Genomic DNA, 18,322 nt, shown 5'->3' on the forward strand with positions numbered 1-18,322 from the left:
GAAATAGTAGAAACGTGTACACCACAATCAGTAAAGGTAATGTAACTGGGTATGGAATATAATTATAGCAGAGATTCAGAGCGAGATGTGGGAGATTTTTGTAGTTTATCACATTTGGCGCCCGACGTAAATTACACTCTTATAGTAAGATAAGCCTCAAGGTTTAAGCAAATTGACCTTAACCCCCGGTACGAACTGCAATAAGTAGAGGAGGTGCGTAAAACCGGGTATTGACTATATATCGGCACTGTATAATTTGCCACTTATCCTGTCTCGGTACCCTACTAGAGTGTCCGCTAGCAGAGCGAAGGATCGTGGCTTCGATCCTTCGACATATGTACATAGCTATGTGTGCAGTTTGTCACATTTATAACAACGTCGAGAATATTGCATATCAACTGACAAGTAATGTCAACACCATATCAGTAGCTGGGAAGGAATGTCGAAAACTGACAAAGTCCACGGACGGGCCTCTTTTGTGGAGCAATCAACACTTCTGGTAGCAGAACACATGAAATTATGACGTCATCTGATACATATGACATCACAACACACTAACTTCGATTGACAAAAATCAAAACAAAATGGGTGATCCAGTTCGTCCGATGGCGATTCTGGAGGAGGATACGATACAGGAGGAAGACGAGGAGGAGGCGGAACAGGAGGCGCAGAATGAACTGCAGGAGGACCTGAAACCGCAAGACAGTGGGTAAAATCTCCATGACTGTAGACATTTGACAGGAAACATTTCCTTTTGGGGGGGGGGGGGGGCGGGGCTTGTATACAACTAGCTAAAGAACTTCAGCGAACACGTTATATATTACCTTTTTGGATGTGTTTAATGTGTTGTAAACATCAAAAAAATAAATATCAACATTAAAGTTATGGAAGCCAGAACTAGTATACAACCGAAGTTATCTTCAAATCGAACACACATATTTAAATTTACATCTAAAATTGTTGTTGTTGTACCTTTTAAGACACCGACCGACATAATTTTAAGGCTGCAGAGTGCAGGATGTGAACTTGTCAAATGCATATTTCAGGGATCTGCGTATAGGGGCGGCGGCGGAGGAGAGGCTGCGACGACGGGCGCGCCAGGAGAAGGATGAGGAGGAGGCCGACACCGACCTGGAACTCGAAGGTAAGGCAACGCTACTGTAGGGAATACCAGAATTCTTCAAATAAACTTTTAAAGCTGCACTTTCACAGATAATGAGATATACCGTTTTTACAACTTTTTTATTTTTTGTCTTGGAAAGAGCTAATTTTTGCGTAAATATCGGGAAAACAACGATAAAATATTGCTGACAAAAGATCAGATCGCAGATTTTCATATTTTCCGTTCGAAATTAATGTTTTATGGCTTAGACCGTTACTAACGGTTTAAGAAAAATGCATAAAATATCATTTTTGGAACTTAAATATAAAGATCTGCGATCTATTTTTTTGTCAGCAGTCTTATATAACTGGTATCCATGCATTTTCGCAAAAAAATGGCTCGTTCCAAAGCAAAAAAATATAAAAAGTTGTCAAAACGTTCAATCTGTGAGAGTGCAGCTTTAAAACATAACCAAAACTTTAAAAGTGCCACTGTGAGAAAGCTTTTCAAGAACATAAAAAAATATGTGTCTGTGTACTTAGTATTTAATTTTAACAAATCCGGTTTAGATCTAACGAAAAGCATGCAATTGTTTTACAGAGGAGAAATCCGACTTTGACCCGACGGGCAAGACGACATACCTGCACGTATGTCGTGTGCTCGGGGTACTTCCGGTCTCCTACTTCCTTAATCGCATGACTGAGCAACACCTCTCTCTCGCGCACCATGGATTGGGCGCCCTCGGCATGAAGGCACTCTCCTACCCTCTCATGGTAAATCTCAATGACGTGTTCGAACATATCCTAACTTTCGTGAAGTTTTATTGGTAGACGAAGTGAAACACTCAAATGACGTCGGACAAGTAGTTTCCACGTAGCCCATCCGTATATACTCCGTTTGTCATCTTGACAAACCCACAACCTAAGCATAGACATGTATGCCGTACCCCATGTTATCAATATACATACTATTGCCTACCAAGTATCTCAAAAGTATATCAGTATAAATAACAGTAAGACACCGAATATAGCTTCATATGTATATTAATTGCTATTGTTGTAGATAACAGCTTAGCATTTTGGCGCTTAAAGAATATCTATTTCCTACAGCTGCATTATATAGCTGAAGCTATGCTTTTGAACACAACAATGCCTACAAATTACAGCTAGAGTTTCATTTGATTGGCCTTTGTTGTCGTATTGTGAAACACCTTTTGAGCCTCCTTCGCCTTCGTAGCCAAATATATTCATTCTTCCCGACAGAATAACACGTATATCATTACGCTGGACCTGGAAGACAACTGGCTTGGTCCTGAAGGTGGAGAGGCGGCCTCTTGTATGCTCAAAGAGAACTGCTACATAACTGACATAGTAAGTCTTAGATAGAATGAGGGAGGGAGGCGGTGTCCCGTATGCTCAAGGAGAACTGCTACATTACTAACCTTTTAAGTCTAAGATAGGATGAGGGAGGGAGGCGGTGTCCCGTATGTTCAAGGAGGACTGATTCATTACTGACCTAGTAAGTCTAAGATAGGACGAGTTCGGGAGGCGGTGTCCCGTATGCTCAAGAGGAACAGCTACATCACTGACCTAGTAAGTCTAAGATAGGATGATGGCGGGACGTGGTGTCCCGTATGCTCAAGGAGAACTGCTACATTACTGACCTAGTAAGTCTAAGATAGGACGAGGGCGGGAGGCGGTGTCCCGTATGCTCAAGGGAAACAGCTAAATCACTGACTTAGTTAGTCTAAGATAGGACGAGGTCGGGACGTGGTGTCCCGTATGCTCAAGGAGAACTGCTACATTACTGACCTATTAAGTCTAAGATAGGATGAGGGAGGGAGGCGGAATCCCGTATGCTCAAGGAGGACTGCTACATCACTGACCTAGTAAGTCTTAGATAGGACAAGTGCGGGAGACGGGATCCCGTATGCTCAAGGAGAACAGCTACATCACTGACCTAGTAAGTCTAAGATAGGACGAGAGGGGGGCGGACGTGGTGTCCTGTATGCTCAAGGAAAACTGCTATATTACTGACCCAGTAAGTCTAAGACAGGGCAAGGGTGGGAAGCAGTCGCCCATATGATAAAGGAAAGCTGCTCTACATCACTGACCAAGTAAATCTATCACAGGGTGAGAGCGGGAGGCGTTCTCCTGTATTTTCAGTGAGAACGGCTACATCACTGACCAAGTAAGTCTAAGATAGGATGAGGGAGGGAGGCGATGTCCCGTATGGCCAATGAAAACTGCTACATCACTGACCTAGTAAGTCTAAGATAGGACTATAGCGGTAGGCGGTGTCCCGTATACTCAAGGAGAACTGCTACATCAATGACCTAGTAAGCCTAAGATAGGACGAGTGCGGGAGGCGGTGTCCCGTATGCTCAAGGAAAACTGCTACATCACTTACCTAGTAAGTCTAAGATAGGACTAGTGCGGGGGCGGTGTCCCGTATGCTCAAGGAGAACTGCTACATCACTGACCTAGTAAGTCTAAGATAGGACGAGTGCGGGAGGCGGTGTCCCGTATGCTCAAGGAGAACTGCTACATCACTGACCTAGTAAGTCTAAGATAAAACGAGTGCGGGAGGTGGTGTCCCGTGTGGTCAAGGAGAACTGCTGTATAACTGACCTAGTAAGTCTTAGATAGGATGAGTAAGGGAGGCGGTGTCCCGTATGCTCAAGGAGAACTACTACATTACTGACATATTAAGTATAAGATAAGACAGGACGAGTACGGGAGGCGGTGTACCGTATGCTTAAGGAGAACTGCTTCATCACTGACCTAGTAAGTCTAAGATAGGACGAGTGCGGAGGCGGTGTCCCGTATGCTCAAGGAGAACTGCTACATCACTGACCTAGTTAGTCTAAGATAGGACGACTGCGGGAGGCGGTGTCCCGTGTGGTCAAGGAGAACTGCTGTATAACTGACCTAGTAAGTCTAAGATTGGATGAGTTCGGGAGGCGGTGTCCCGTATGCTCAAGGAGAACTGCCACATTACTGACCTATTAAGTCTAAGATAGGACAGGACGAGTACGGGAGGCGGTGTCCCGTGTGGTCAAGGAGAACTGCTGTATAACTGACCTAGTAAGTCTAAGATTGGATGAGTTCGGGAGGCGGTGTCCCGTATGCTCAAGGAGAACTGCTACATCACTGACCTAGTAAGTCTAAGATTGGATGAGTTCGGGAGGCGGTGTCCCGTATGCTCAAGGAGAACTGCTACATCACTGACCTAGTAAGTCTAAGATTGGATGAGTTCGGGAGGCGGTGTACCGTATGCTCAAGGAGAACTGCCACATTACTGACCTATTAAGTCTAAGATAGGACGACTGCGGGAGGCGGTGTCCCGTGTGGTCAAGGAGAACTGCTGTATAACTGACCTAGTAAGTCTAAGATTGGATGAGTTCGGGAGGCGGTGTCCCGTATGCTCAAGGAGAACTGCCACATCACTGACCTAGTAAGTCTAAGATTGGATGAGTTCGGGAGGCGGTGTACCGTATGCTCAAGGAGAACTGCTACATCACTGACCTAGTCAGTCTAAGATAGGACAAGGGAGGGAGGTGGTGTCCCGTATGCTCAAGGAGAACTGCTATATTACTGACCCAGTAAGTATAAGATAGGGCAAGGGTGGGAAGCGGTCGCCCATATGATAAAGGAAAGCTGCTCTACATCACTGACCAAGTAAATCTAAAATAGGGTGAGAGCGGGAGGCGTTCTCCTGTATTCTCAGTGAGAACGGTCACATCACCGACCTATTAAGTCTAAGATAGGATGAGTGCGGGAGGCGGTGTCCCGTATGCTCAATGAGAACTGCTACATTACTGACCTAGCAAGTCTAAGATAGGATGAGGGAGGGAGGTGGTGTCCCGTATGCTCAATGAGAACTGCTACATCACTGACCTAGTAAGTCTAAGATAGGAAGAGTGCGGTAGGTGGTGTCCCGTATGCTCAAAGAGAACTGCTACATCAATGACCTAGTTAGTCTAAGATAGGACGAGTGCGGGAGGCGGTGTCCCGTATGCTCAAGGGGAACTGCTACATCACTGACCCAGTAAGTCTAAGATAGGGCGAGTGCGGGAGGTGGTGTCCCGTATGATCAAGGAGAACTGCTACATCACTGACCTAGTAAGTCTAAGATAGGACGAGTGCGGGAGGCGGTGTCCCGTATGCTCAAGGAGAACTGCTACATCACAGACTCAGTAAGTCTAAGATAGGACGAGTGCGGGAGGTGGTGTCCCGTATGCTCAAAGAGAACTGCTACATCACTGACCTAGTAAGTCTAAGATATGATTAGTTCGGGAGGCGGTGTCCCGTATGCTCAAAGAGAACTGCTACATCACTGACCTAGTAAGTCTAAGATTGGACAGGAAAAGTACGGGAGGCGGTGTACCGTATGCTCAAGGAGAACTGCTACATCACTGACCTAGTAAGTCTAAGATATGATTAGTTCGGGAGGCGGTGTCCCGTATGCTCAAGGATAACTGCTATATTACTGACCTATTAAGTCTAAGATATGACAGGACGAGTACGGGAGGCGGTGTACCGTATGCTGAAGGAGAACTGCTACATCACTGACCTAGTAAGTCTTAGATAGAATGAGGGCGGGAAGCGGTGTCCCGTATGCTCAAGGAGAACTGCTACATCACTGACCTAGTAAGTCTAAGATAGGACAGGACGAGTACGGGAGGCAGCGTCTCGTATGATAAAGGAAAGCTGCTCTACATCACTGACCTAGTAAATCTATCACTGGGTAAGCGCGGGAGGCGTTCTCCTGTATGCTCAAGGAGAACGGCTACATTAATGACCTAGTAAGTCTTACACAGGGCAAGGGCGGAAGGCAGTCTAATGAATGTAAACTGCTATATCACTGACCTGGAATGTCGAGTATAGGACGAGGGCGGAGACCTCCTGTATACTCATAGAGAACTGCTATATCACTGTTTAAGCTAACACAGGGCGAGCATCGGAGGCGGGGCTCAGTTTGCTGAAGGGAGGGTGCCATATCAAAAGCACATGTTATTCAACTCGTATGAACAGTTTTGTGTTATTATATACATATATATATATATATATATATATATATATATATATATATATATATATATATATATATATATATATATATATATATATATATATATATATATATATATAGAGTTTTATTTCGAATACATAAGGCAATATGCCCATGCGTACACTATTAGGTTAACAATATTATACTATGCATAAACAGCGTATATTACTTATACGGTATATAATGCCTGCAGAACCTGTCTAACAACAAGCTGGGGTCTCGGGGTTGCGCGGCCATCTTTCAAGTCCTCCAGTCTAACGTCTCCCTGAAGAGCCTCAACCTCGCAGGTAAACTCTGTCAGCCGCGTATCTTTCAAGGCTCGCCAGGTCTTGAAACAGTTTCGATTCTGTATGACACATGGAATGAGACATCCATTTTATAGTACCGTTTCACATTTGAATTCGCCGTTCTATATAATTCGAATTTAATAAAAATAACAGCATTTTAGTATCTGTGAGTTTCAGGAAACGACTTCAATGACAATGATGCTCGAATTATTGCGGAGACATTTCTAGTAAGTAAACGTAATTATTAGCTGGCATTTTCACTACTGCTTTTAGTTGCCGCAACTAAATTGACCTTGATGCCATATGAACTTGCTATTGAAGACTTTTGCCTGTCATTTCTAGGAGAACAGCACCCTTAAGTCCGTGAACCTGAGTCACAACGACTTTGGACAGACGGACACCACGGTGCTAGCTGATGCTATATGTATGTATGTTATGGCTCTTGTAATGCTAGCAGATACGATATGTATGTACATGTACATTTGTAATAAAATACATGTATACCCCTACGTTTAAATACTAATTTCGTTTTATTCTGACGCATTCTTATAACCTCGGACAATATAAAAGAAAACGCAAGTAATGAAGTTGCAGACTAAATATGACTGTTCTGTTTGCAGCGGAGAACGAAACTATAGAACACTTGGACCTCAGCTGGAACCATTTCCGGAGAAAAAGCGCTAAAAGTTTACTGGATGGAATAGCGGTAGGATGTCGTATATTTCAGTAAATACAATGAATAGAATTGTTTAAATAATTTAACCCTGTGTAGCCAAAATAAAGAAATAAATACATATTAGAAATAAATGATACTTGATATTATTTCAATAGGTGAAAAATAGTATTATTTTGATAAATGTATAACTTCTTTGTGATTACCTTTGTACACTGCCGTAGACACTGGCTGCCGTAGACACAAATATGTGGTGTTTAAAAGAGCATTATGAATATTTATATCGAAAATGGTGCAAACTTGAAGCCTATTATCCTTCCCATTCAGACAAACAGCCGGTTGCGGTCGGTGAATCTCGCGATGAACGGACTCGATAACGAGGCGACATTCGGTATCGCGGACATCTTGCGTCAGTCCGGTTCCGTCACGCACGTCGACGTCTCTAACAACCGCATCGGCGTCACCGGCGCGGCCATTATAGGGAAGGCACTAGAAGGGAACGACCTGCTCAAGTCGCTCAAGGTTCCCAAGTCGTTGAAATTATAAATATGACATTAAGTCGTTGAAAAGATACAGCAATACAACTTGAAAACTACTATACTGCTCTGCATATTTGTTTTCATCTGTAGAAAGTCTAGTTTCGAGTCGCTACATTTCAGATCGGATACAACCCCCTGTGCGTGGAGGGGGTGAAGCTTGTGTTCCATGGTGTCTGTCCCGAGGCCAGCTGTGTCGTAGAGCTAGATTTCTCCGTGCGTTCTTTGGTGTATCCATTCTATCAATCATATTGTATATGATATTGTTTGCTTGCCACCGAAGCCATGATGGCTAACAGATAGGGAGTATGATTTTCGGCGTCGTCGTCACAATTTATTGTCCGCTTTTAACTTGAAATTTTCCAATAAAGTAGTTTTATGATTTAATAAACTGTGTGACAAGGGTTGTGAGTATAATAGTAACAAGCGATTTTCGAACTATTAACTTTTCTTAGAATAAAGAAAGCACTAGCTGCACTGGTCAATTTGTTACTGCAATCACATTTTCAAGACTACTTACCAGCTTGCAATGACAATACGGATAATATACTGTATGAACTGAATCATATATTTCATATATTTCACACAGGGTATAGAGGTGGACAGAGAGTTCCGGGACCTAAAGGAGCAGCTGCAGAAAGCCCGCCCCATTATCGTGCTGCACGGGCCCGTCCTCAGCGACTACATCATCAAACCCAAGCGCAAACCACCAAGTGTGTAACTCATTTATGTATTTATATAATACAATGGCAAATTTTCGCGCAAACCACCAAGTGTGTAACATATCTATGTATTATAATACATAGGCCAATTTCGCCCAAACCACCAAGTGTGTAACATATATATGTATTGTAATACAAAGGCCTATTTTCGGGCAAACCGCCAAGTGTGTACCATATTTATGTATTATAATACACAGGCCAATTTTCGCGCAATTCTCCAAGTGTGTAACATATTTATGTATTATAATACAAAGGCCTATTTTCGGGCAAACCGCCAAGTGTTTAACATATTTATGTATTATGATACACAGGCCAATTTTCGGGCAAACCACCAAGTGTGTAACATATTTATGTATAAGACATATAGGCCAATTTTCGCGAAAAACCACAAAGTGGGTAACATATTTATGTATAAGACATAAGCTAATTTTCGCGAAAAACCACAAAGTGGGTAACATATTTATGTATAAGACATAGGCCAATTTTCGTGCAAATCACAAAGTGGTTAACATTTGTATGTATAAGACATAGGCTAATTTTCGCGAAAACTACAAAGTGGGTAACATATTTATGTATAAGACATAAGCTAATTTTCGCGAAAACTACAAAGTGTATAAGATATTTATGTATAAGACATAGGCCAATTTTCGTGCAAATCAGAAAGTGGTTAACATTTGTATGTATAAGACGTAGACTAATTTTCGCGCAAACTACAAAGTGTATAACATATTTATGTATAAGACATTGTGCAAACCACAAAGTGGGTAGCATATTTATGTATAAGACATAGGCCAATTTTCGCGAAAAACCACAAAGTGGGTAACATATTTATGTATAAGACATAGGCCAATTTTCGCGAAAAACCACAAAGTGGGTAACATATTTATGTATAAGACATAAGGCTATTTTTTCGTGCAAACCGCTAAGTGTATTACATATTATGTATAAGACATAGACTAATTTTCGCGCAAACCGCCTAGTGTGTTACATAATTATCATGTAAAAGGCAATGGCCGTTTTTTTTTTTATATTTCACACAGTATACTTTTGTAACTGAAGTAACATGGCCGTGTCTAGAGAAGTCTGTGTTGCAAAACGTTACAAGATGCCAACTGTACAACACTCCCATGTGTTGCCAAAGGGCTAAACTTGAAATATATTTCACCTGGAGAGTTGACTTCCTGCACAATTTTATCATTAGCATGCAGTACGTGCCGTGCAAATGTTTTAAAATGCTTTCTTGGTTATGGTCAACATCTAAGACCAAGTTTACCCACGACGGTACGCAGAGAAGCACAATGCCTCGACATTTTTTTCTTCTTAAACATCTAGAATCGGGGTACTAACTTATAAATGCAGTATTGATGAAATACGGGATGTTATTGTTATAGCAGGGAACCCCATTCTCATTAAACCTTTCATGATTGCGGTTTCCGTCTCCTAAACTACTCCCACGGTACTCCTGAAGGCACTGTCTTTAATAACGGCTACATCTGCAGGCAGAGCTCAATATTCGCAGAGATTTGCCGCTTCCGGGGGTATTGGCGCTTGTAATATCCTCCGTTCACCGTCAAGTCAGAATATTAATTTGTTTTTGTTCTTTGGAATGTTACATCTGTGCGTTCGACAGTAACCAGAGTGAATATTGTTAATGCTCGTATATATCTATGAGTTAGAAATGCTGAAAATCTCTGATTTAATACTATATTTTAGAATCTTCGAAGTTCTATTGATAACCATACAAAATGCAAAATAATCAAAAATAATTCGTGTTTACCTGGCCCTAAAGGTTGGCATTTAGTGTGTTTGTACACATATATTTGTTTTATTTTAATCTGGCTTTAAGATGGTTACAAGTAATTGGAGTTTCCCAGATCACGAACTTGCTCAGTATTTACCTTTTTGAAAATATGTCACAGACTATTCTACCGCTTGCAGCCCAGCTGTTTGGGGTGCCCGTAGCCGAGCTGAGCCCTGACAGCGTGATGGCCGCCATGGTTGCTTTCTGCTCGGCCAACAATGTGACCTTGTACGAGAAGCTCCTTAAACAGGACGTTAACGGCGACAAAACAGCGCACGTACAAGAATTTGCCGCCGCTTTTGCCGTTAGTATTATTTGTGTTTGCATTTGTTGAAACAACTTAAATTCCGTTCAGTGATATTTTGCACTGATAACGAAGGCGGGAGTGGTTACGCCTGCACGGTGTGGATAATTTGGTAGAGACGTTTCCCTTCACGTTCCCATGCCCTGTACAAGAGATTCCACTATGAAGTTTGTGTCGGAATACTAAGCTAAATGTATAACGCATTTTTATCGCTGCTGATTTTAGGCAGCAGGTCAACAGCTGTCTAACGGCCAATGCGGGTTGCTAGAGGAGCTTCTGGGGCCGCACGCCAACGACGCCGGCTTCGTGGACTTCAGGTGAGCCGCCAGTTACGTCCGTACAGTGTGTAGAGTTCACAGAGGCTTTGGATGTGGTGTTGTTACACTTATTGCGGTTGTTGGACGCCCAATATGCTAACCGTGAATGAATTAATACGTGGATGTCAAACTCTTGTTCAGTATATATAGCTCTGGCATTGAAATAATGACATTTTCACACAATGTGCTGTCTTTATTATTCACGTATCCCATTCTAATTCGAACGTGCCATGGCTTGTCCTTCCTTGTTCAAGAGCAATACATCAATAAACTCAGTACACAGTATTGTCTGCATTCTGTCACTAGTATTAAATTCATTTTGGTAGGATTCAGCTGGGCCACTGCATTAACTCTAGCCATATTGTAAAGTAGTTGAAACATACTGGCAAACCTACACGTACACACCCCGCACCATTTCCCTATATTCTTCACTCATACATTAGAACGAACAATGTGTTTCTGTTTAAAACAGCGGTGCCTATTATTTTTTCAGCTTTCTGAAGTAGACCATTTCATGTGTTCATGCTCAACAATATGCGGAAAGGCATTGGGACGGATGTTTGTATTTTGTTGTTCCTGTGGCGTCTTATGTTTATATACACAAATAAAATGTACGACTTATTGAGGATATTGTTGTTTTTTACTTACATAAACAATACACCATAAGTATCCTGACCAACAGTGGCTTAAAAGCTGACATCCAGAACTCTTGGACTAGACATGCACTTTTCTCTCGTCTGCAGCATTATTGCGTGACCGGAGATTAGTCTGCGACAGGCATTCTCCTTCACCAGCGTGGTGATGCTAAGCGTACCACAGAGTTATCATTATCAGACTTCTTTTGGGTTTCCAAGACATCTGCAATATATAATAATTCACCAATTTCGTATTTGACGTATACCGGATGACGCACGTACGGTCAGAGATCTGTTATGCTTAACATATTTGGATAGAACCATACCATGTATGAGTGGTCAGAGGAAATAATTATTGCACATATCTTGGACAATGGACAGTGAGATGTTGATGAAAACAGTGGCCGTGCTAAGGCTGGTAGATGTTGATATCTTACGTTGGACATCAACTGGTATGTTTGTTTAAAATGCTCTACAAATGAAACGTCTATGTGATAAACGCGACTCTGGTTGCCATTCAACCTTTTAAACGACCGTTTATTGGAGTATATTCCGTTAATAAATAACACTACGTATAATTAAATGAATTACTTTGACCTCCTCTGACAAACAACCAGGAGGAGCGAGGCTTCCATTTTGCCCTATGTCACACACTAACAGTACCACCCTTTTGAAAGCCAGGAACACTCACAAGACAAGATGAAAAGTAAATTTTCCTTTTTCAAAAATCATATTCAACACTGCTTGGTTTAAAATATGATTTTATATATTCTTATTTGGCTTACAGTCCGGTAATTGAAAAATCGGTGACTCGCATGTTTCTCAAATGTGTCTAAATATTCAGGATTCTGTGATAGTGTTGGCAGTTATTTACTCTCTGTATTTTCTACATAAAAAGACATTCTTACTATACAAATAATATGCAAGTCTTCGAATTTCCCCCAACTTGCTCGTATCCCTTGCAGGACATTGACAGCCGGATGTTGACAGGCCGGATGTCGGGGGTCACGGACATTTTGACGGGCGTTTCTTGCTTCTTGTGTGGGGAATGCTGCTCCAGGACCAGCAACCTATCCCGGGCGAAATAAATGGGAAGAGAAGTTAATGACTTCTCGATAAATATGGATATCACTGACCGATGTTTAACATAATGCTCACTATAATTGTTTCATGTATGTTTCCATACAAGTTTCAAATATGTGTGTTGTGCATGTTTTAGTGTATTAATTATTTGTTAAACCAACGGGTTATGGTTATGTTTTGATCTCTCTATATATCCTTTATCATGCGTATACGGGGAAAATAAGGAAGGATTATGACGGACACCTTACAAACGAATATCGAAAACAACAAGAGCACATATAGGAAATTCGATGAAGATGGGCCTTTCGGAAGAAGATGATATGTCTGCAAGCTTAATGACCAGTAATTTCCATTGGGAATTTATGTTGGTTTTATTTCTATTTGATGTCCAGGAATTAAGTTATGTCATATGTCTGTATATATACATGTAGGACTACTTTTTCAAGGTAACGCAAAATACGGGTTTGAAAATGAAATTTGTATGCATTATTTAGTTTATTTATCCATTATATGATAACAGTTCAAATGAATATATTATAATCTGTGACCAACACCTATATAAGTGCGAATGAACCCCTCTGTATATATATATATATATATATATATATATATATATATATATATATATATATATATATATATATATATATATATACATATATACATAGTGATGGAGAGAAACGTTTTGGTTCTAATGTGCTTTATTTATCTTTGTGGTCTGAAATACGACATTAGTGGTGAGTGTGTCCATTATCAATAATTGACACATTATCTTGTCTTATCTGAGGAGATTGACTAGATTTAAATATGTCAGGCGCCGGTCAACACCGGAGATGAAGATGTCATTATTTCAGTAGTTGCTATAATATTGACACATCTGTGCTTTCCTACTCGACACCATCGATGCATCACGTTTGTATTCAGTTCTTAACAAAACGGTTTGATACTTTTAACATGTTGCAAAAATGTTTAGAGTTGTCATGAGTTGATATAACAACTTTTGCTGTGGTCTCGACTCATTTTAGCGCAGCAGTGGAGCTACAATATGTGCAATGGATCTAAATTTCATAAAGCGTGTCGTCACCAGCGTGCAGATTGTCCTTAGTCTCGACCCATATAGTCATTGAAATGATTCTTTAACAATAATAATTGAACCTTTAAATTATATTAATAGTATGATGAACAATTGTACCACTGTGTACTGTACTAACGTGCGGTCTAGTATGATGTACACTTGTACCACTCTGTACTGAACTAACGTGCGGTCTAGTATGATGTACACTTGTACCACTCTGTACTGAACTAACGTGCGGTCTAGTATGATGTATACTTGTACCACTGTGTATACCACTCTGTACTGTACTAACGTGCGGTCTAGTATGATGAACAATTGAACCACTATGTATACCACTCTGTACTGAACTAAAGTGCGGTCTAGTATGATGTACAATTGTACCACTGTGCACTGGACTTACGTGCGGTCTAGTATGATGTACAATTGTACCATTGTGTACTGGACTAACGTGCGGTCAAGTATGATGTACAATTGTACCGCTGTGTACTGTACTAACGTGCGGTCAAGTATGATGTACAATTGTACCGCTGTGTACTGGACTAACGTGCGGTCTAGTATGATGTACAATTGTACCACTGTGTACTGGACTAACGTGCGGTCTAGTATGATGAACAATTGTACCACTGTGTACTGTACTAACGTGCGGTCTAGTATGATGTACAATTGTACCACTGTGTACTGGACTAACGTGCGGTCTAGTATGATGTACAATTGTACCACTGTGTACTGTACTAACGTGCGGTCTAGTATGATGAACAATTGTACCACGGTGTACTGTACTAACGTGCGGTCAAGTATGATGAACAATTGTACCACTGTGCACTGAACTAACGTGCGGTCTAGTATGATGTACAATTGTACCACTGTGTACTGTACTAACGTGCGACCTAGTATGATGAACAATTGTACCACTGTGCACTGTACTAACGTGCGGTCTAGTATGATGGACAATTGTACTACTGTGCACTGTACTAACGTGCGGTCTAGTATGATGTACAATTGTACCACTGTGCACTGTACTAACGAGCGGTCTAGTATGATGTACAATTGTACCACTGTGCACTGTACTAACGAGCGGTCTAGTATGATGTACAATTGTACCACTGTGCACTGAACTAACGAGCGGTCTAGTATGATGTACAATGGCACCACTGTGTACTGGACTAACGTGCGGTCTAGTATGATGTACACTTGTACCACTCTGTACTGAACTAACGTGCGGTCTAGTATGATGTATACTTGTACCACTGTGTATACCACTCTGTACTGTACTAACGTGCGGTCTAGTATGATGAACAATTGAACCACTATGTATACCACTCTGTACTGAACTAAAGTGCGGTCTAGTATGATGTACAATTGTACCACTGTGCACTGGACTTACGTGCGGTCTAGTATGATGTACAATTGTACCATTGTGTACTGGACTAACGTGCGGTCAAGTATGATGTACAATTGTACCGCTGTGTACTGTACTAACGTGCGGTCAAGTATGATGTACAATTGTACCGCTGTGTACTGGACTAACGTGCGGTCTAGTATGATGTACAATTGTACCACTGTGTACTGGACTAACGTGCGGTCTAGTATGATGAACAATTGTACCACTGTGTACTGTACTAACGTGCGGTCTAGTATGATGTACAATTGTACCACTGTGTACTGGACTAACGTGCGGTCTAGTATGATGTACAATTGTACCACTGTGTACTGTACTAACGTGCGGTCTAGTATGATGAACAATTGTACCACGGTGTACTGTACTAACGTGCGGTCAAGTATGATGAACAATTGTACCACTGTGCACTGAACTAACGTGCGGTCTAGTATGATGTACAATTGTACCACTGTGCACTGTACTAACGTGCGGCCTAGTATGATGAACAATTGAACCACTGTGCACTGTACTAACGTGCGGTCTAGTATGATGTACAATTGTACCACTGTGCACTTTACTAACGAGCGGTCTAGTATGATGTACAATTGTACCACTGTGCACTGTACTAACGAGCGGTCTAGTATGATGTACAATTGTACCACTGTGCACTGAACTAACGAGCGGTCTAGTATGATGTACAATGCACCACTGTGCACTGGACTAACGTGCGGTCTAGTATGATGTACAATTGTACCACTGTGTACTGGACTAACGTGCGGTCAAGTATGCTGAACAATTGTACCACTGTGTACTGTACTAACGTGCGGTCAAGTATGATGAACAATTGTACCGCTGTGTACTGTACTAACGTGCGGTCTAGTATGATGTACAATGGCACCACTGTGTACTGGACTAACGTGCGGTCTAGTATGATGTACAATTGTACCACTGTGTACTGTACTAACGTGCGGTCAAGTATGATGAACAATTGTACCACTGTGTACTGTACTAACGTGCGGTCAAGTATGATGAACAATTGTACCGCTGTGTACTGTACTAACGTGCGGTCTAGTATGATGAACAATTGTACCGCTGTGTACTGTACTAACGTGCGGTCTAGTATGATGAAGAATTGTACCGCTGTGTACTGGACAAGTATGTACAATTGTACCAGTGTGCACTGTACTAACGTGCGGTCTAGTATGATGAACAATTGTATCACTGTGCACTGTACTAACGTGCGGTCTAGTATGATGTACAATTGTACCACTGTGCACTGTACTAACGAGCGGTCTAGTATGATGTACAATTGTACCACTGTGCACTGTACTAACGAGCGGTCTAGTATGATGTACAATTGTACCACTGTGCACTGAACTAACGTGCGGTCTAGTATGATGTACAATTGTACCACTGTGCACTGTACTAACGAGCGGTCCAGTATGATGAACAATGGCACCACTGTGTACTGTACTAGCGTGCGGTCAAGCATGATGCACAATTGTACCACTGTGCACTGTACTAACGTGCGGTCAAGTATGATGAACAATTGTACCACTGTGTACTGTACTAACGTGCGGTCTAGTATGATGTACAATTGTACCACTGGGTACTGGACTAACGTGCGGTCTAGTATGATGTACAATTGTACCGCTGTGTACTGTTCAAACGTGCGGTCTAGTATGATGTACAGTGGCACCACTGTGTACTGTACTAACGTGCGGTCTAGTATGATGTACAATTGTACCACTGTGTACTGGACTAACGTGCCGTCTTGTATGATGTACAATTGTACCACTGTGTACTGTACTAACGTGCGGTCAAGTATGATGAACAATTGTACCATTGTGTACTGTACTAACGTGCGGTCTATTATGATGAACAATTGTACCGCTGTGTACTGTACTAACGTGCGGTCTAGTATGATGAACAATTGTACCGCTGTGTACTGGACAAGTATGATGTACAATTGTACCGCTGTGTACTGTACTAACGTGCGGTCTAGTATGATGAACAATTGTACCATTGTGTACTGTACTAACGTGCGGTCTAGTATGATGAACAATTTTACCGCTGTGTACTGGACTAACGTGCGGTCTAGTATGATGAACAATTGTACCACTGTGTACTGTACTAACGTGCGGTCTAGTATGATGAACAATTGTACCGCTGTGTACTGTACTAACGTGCGGTCTAGTATGATGAACAATTGTACCGCTGTGTACTGGACTAACGTGCGGTCTAGTATGATGAACAATTGTACCGCTGAGTACTGGACTAACGTGCGGTCTAGTATGATGAACAATTGTACCACTGTGCACGTTGGATGAACAATTGTACCGCTGTGTACTGGACTAACGTGCGGTCAAGTATGATGAACAATTGTACCACTCTGTACTGTACTAACGTGCGGTCTAGTATGATGAACAATTGTACCGCTGTGTACTGGACTAACGTGCGGTCAAGTATGATGAACAATTGTACCACTGTGTACTGTACTAACGTGCGGTCTAGTATGATGATCACTTGTACCACTGTGCACTGTACTAACGTGCGGTCTAGTATGATGTACAATTGTACCGCTCTGTACTGTACTAACGTGCGGTCTAGTATGATGAACAATTGTACCGCTGTGTACTGGACTCACGTGCGGTCTAGTATGATGAACAATTGTACCACTGTGTACTGTACTAACGTGCGGTCAAGTATGATGAACAATTGTACCACTGTGTACTGTACTAACGTGCGGTCTAGTATGATGTACAATTGTACCACTGTGCACTGTACTAACGTGCGGTCTAGTATGAAGTACTATTGAACCACTGTGTACTGTACTAACGTGCGGTCTAGTATGATGTACACGTGTACCACTGTGTATTGTACTAACGTGCGGTCTAGTATGAAGTACTATTGAACCACTCTGTACTGTACTAACGTGCGGTCTAGTATGATGTACACGTGTACCACTGTGTACTGTACTAACGTGCGGTCTAGTATGATGAACTATTGTACCACTCTGTACTGTACTAACGTGCGGTCTAGTATGATGAACAATTGTACCACTCTGTACTGTACTAACGTGCGGTCAAGTATGATAAACATTTTTACCACTGTGTACTGTACTAACGTGCGGTCAAGTATGATAAACAATTGTACCACTGTATACTGTACTAACGTGCGGTCTAGTATGATGTACAATTGTACCACTGTGAACTGGACTAACGTGCGGTCTAGTATGATGAACAATTGTACCACTGTGCACTGTACTAACGTGCGGTCTAGTATGATGTACACTTGTACCACTCTGTACTGAACTAACGTGCGGTCTAGTATGAT

The 18,322-nt window shown here is 41.8% G+C and overlaps 1 protein-coding gene across 1 annotated transcript; it reads left to right on the top strand.

Moving 5' to 3' along the window:
- Nucleotides 1–605: 605 nt before the first annotated feature.
- Nucleotides 606–11,411, top strand: LOC128207649 (leucine-rich repeat-containing protein 74A-like). The gene is made up of 14 exons (XM_052910705.1): nt 606–709; nt 1,047–1,144; nt 1,703–1,875; nt 2,365–2,472; nt 6,369–6,462; nt 6,640–6,689; nt 6,805–6,886; nt 7,083–7,168; nt 7,463–7,657; nt 7,795–7,887; nt 8,261–8,384; nt 10,332–10,498; nt 10,724–10,815; nt 11,309–11,411. The coding sequence occupies exons 1-14, from the start codon at nt 606–608 to the stop codon at nt 11,319–11,321; spliced, it is 1,479 nt and encodes a 492-aa protein (XP_052766665.1). The 3' UTR covers nt 11,322–11,411.
- The last annotated feature ends 6,911 nt before the right edge of the window (nt 11,412–18,322 follow it).

Source organism: Mya arenaria, chromosome 11 (genome assembly GCF_026914265.1).
Source record: "Mya arenaria isolate MELC-2E11 chromosome 11, ASM2691426v1".
Classification (NCBI taxonomy): Eukaryota; Metazoa; Mollusca; class Bivalvia; order Myida; family Myidae; genus Mya; species Mya arenaria.

Bases quoted from the DNA above. Each gene is read 5' to 3' on its own strand.
- LOC128207649 (XM_052910705.1), top strand. From the start codon at position 606: ATGGCGATTCTGGAGGAGGATACGATACAGGAGGAAGACGAGGAGGAG. The intron at 6,887-7,082 runs GTATGTATGTTA...TTCTGTTTGCAG, and splicing joins GGTGCTAGCTGATGCTATAT to CGGAGAACGAAACTATAGAA. The intron at 7,888-8,260 runs GTGCGTTCTTTG...TATTTCACACAG, and splicing joins TCGTAGAGCTAGATTTCTCC to GGTATAGAGGTGGACAGAGA.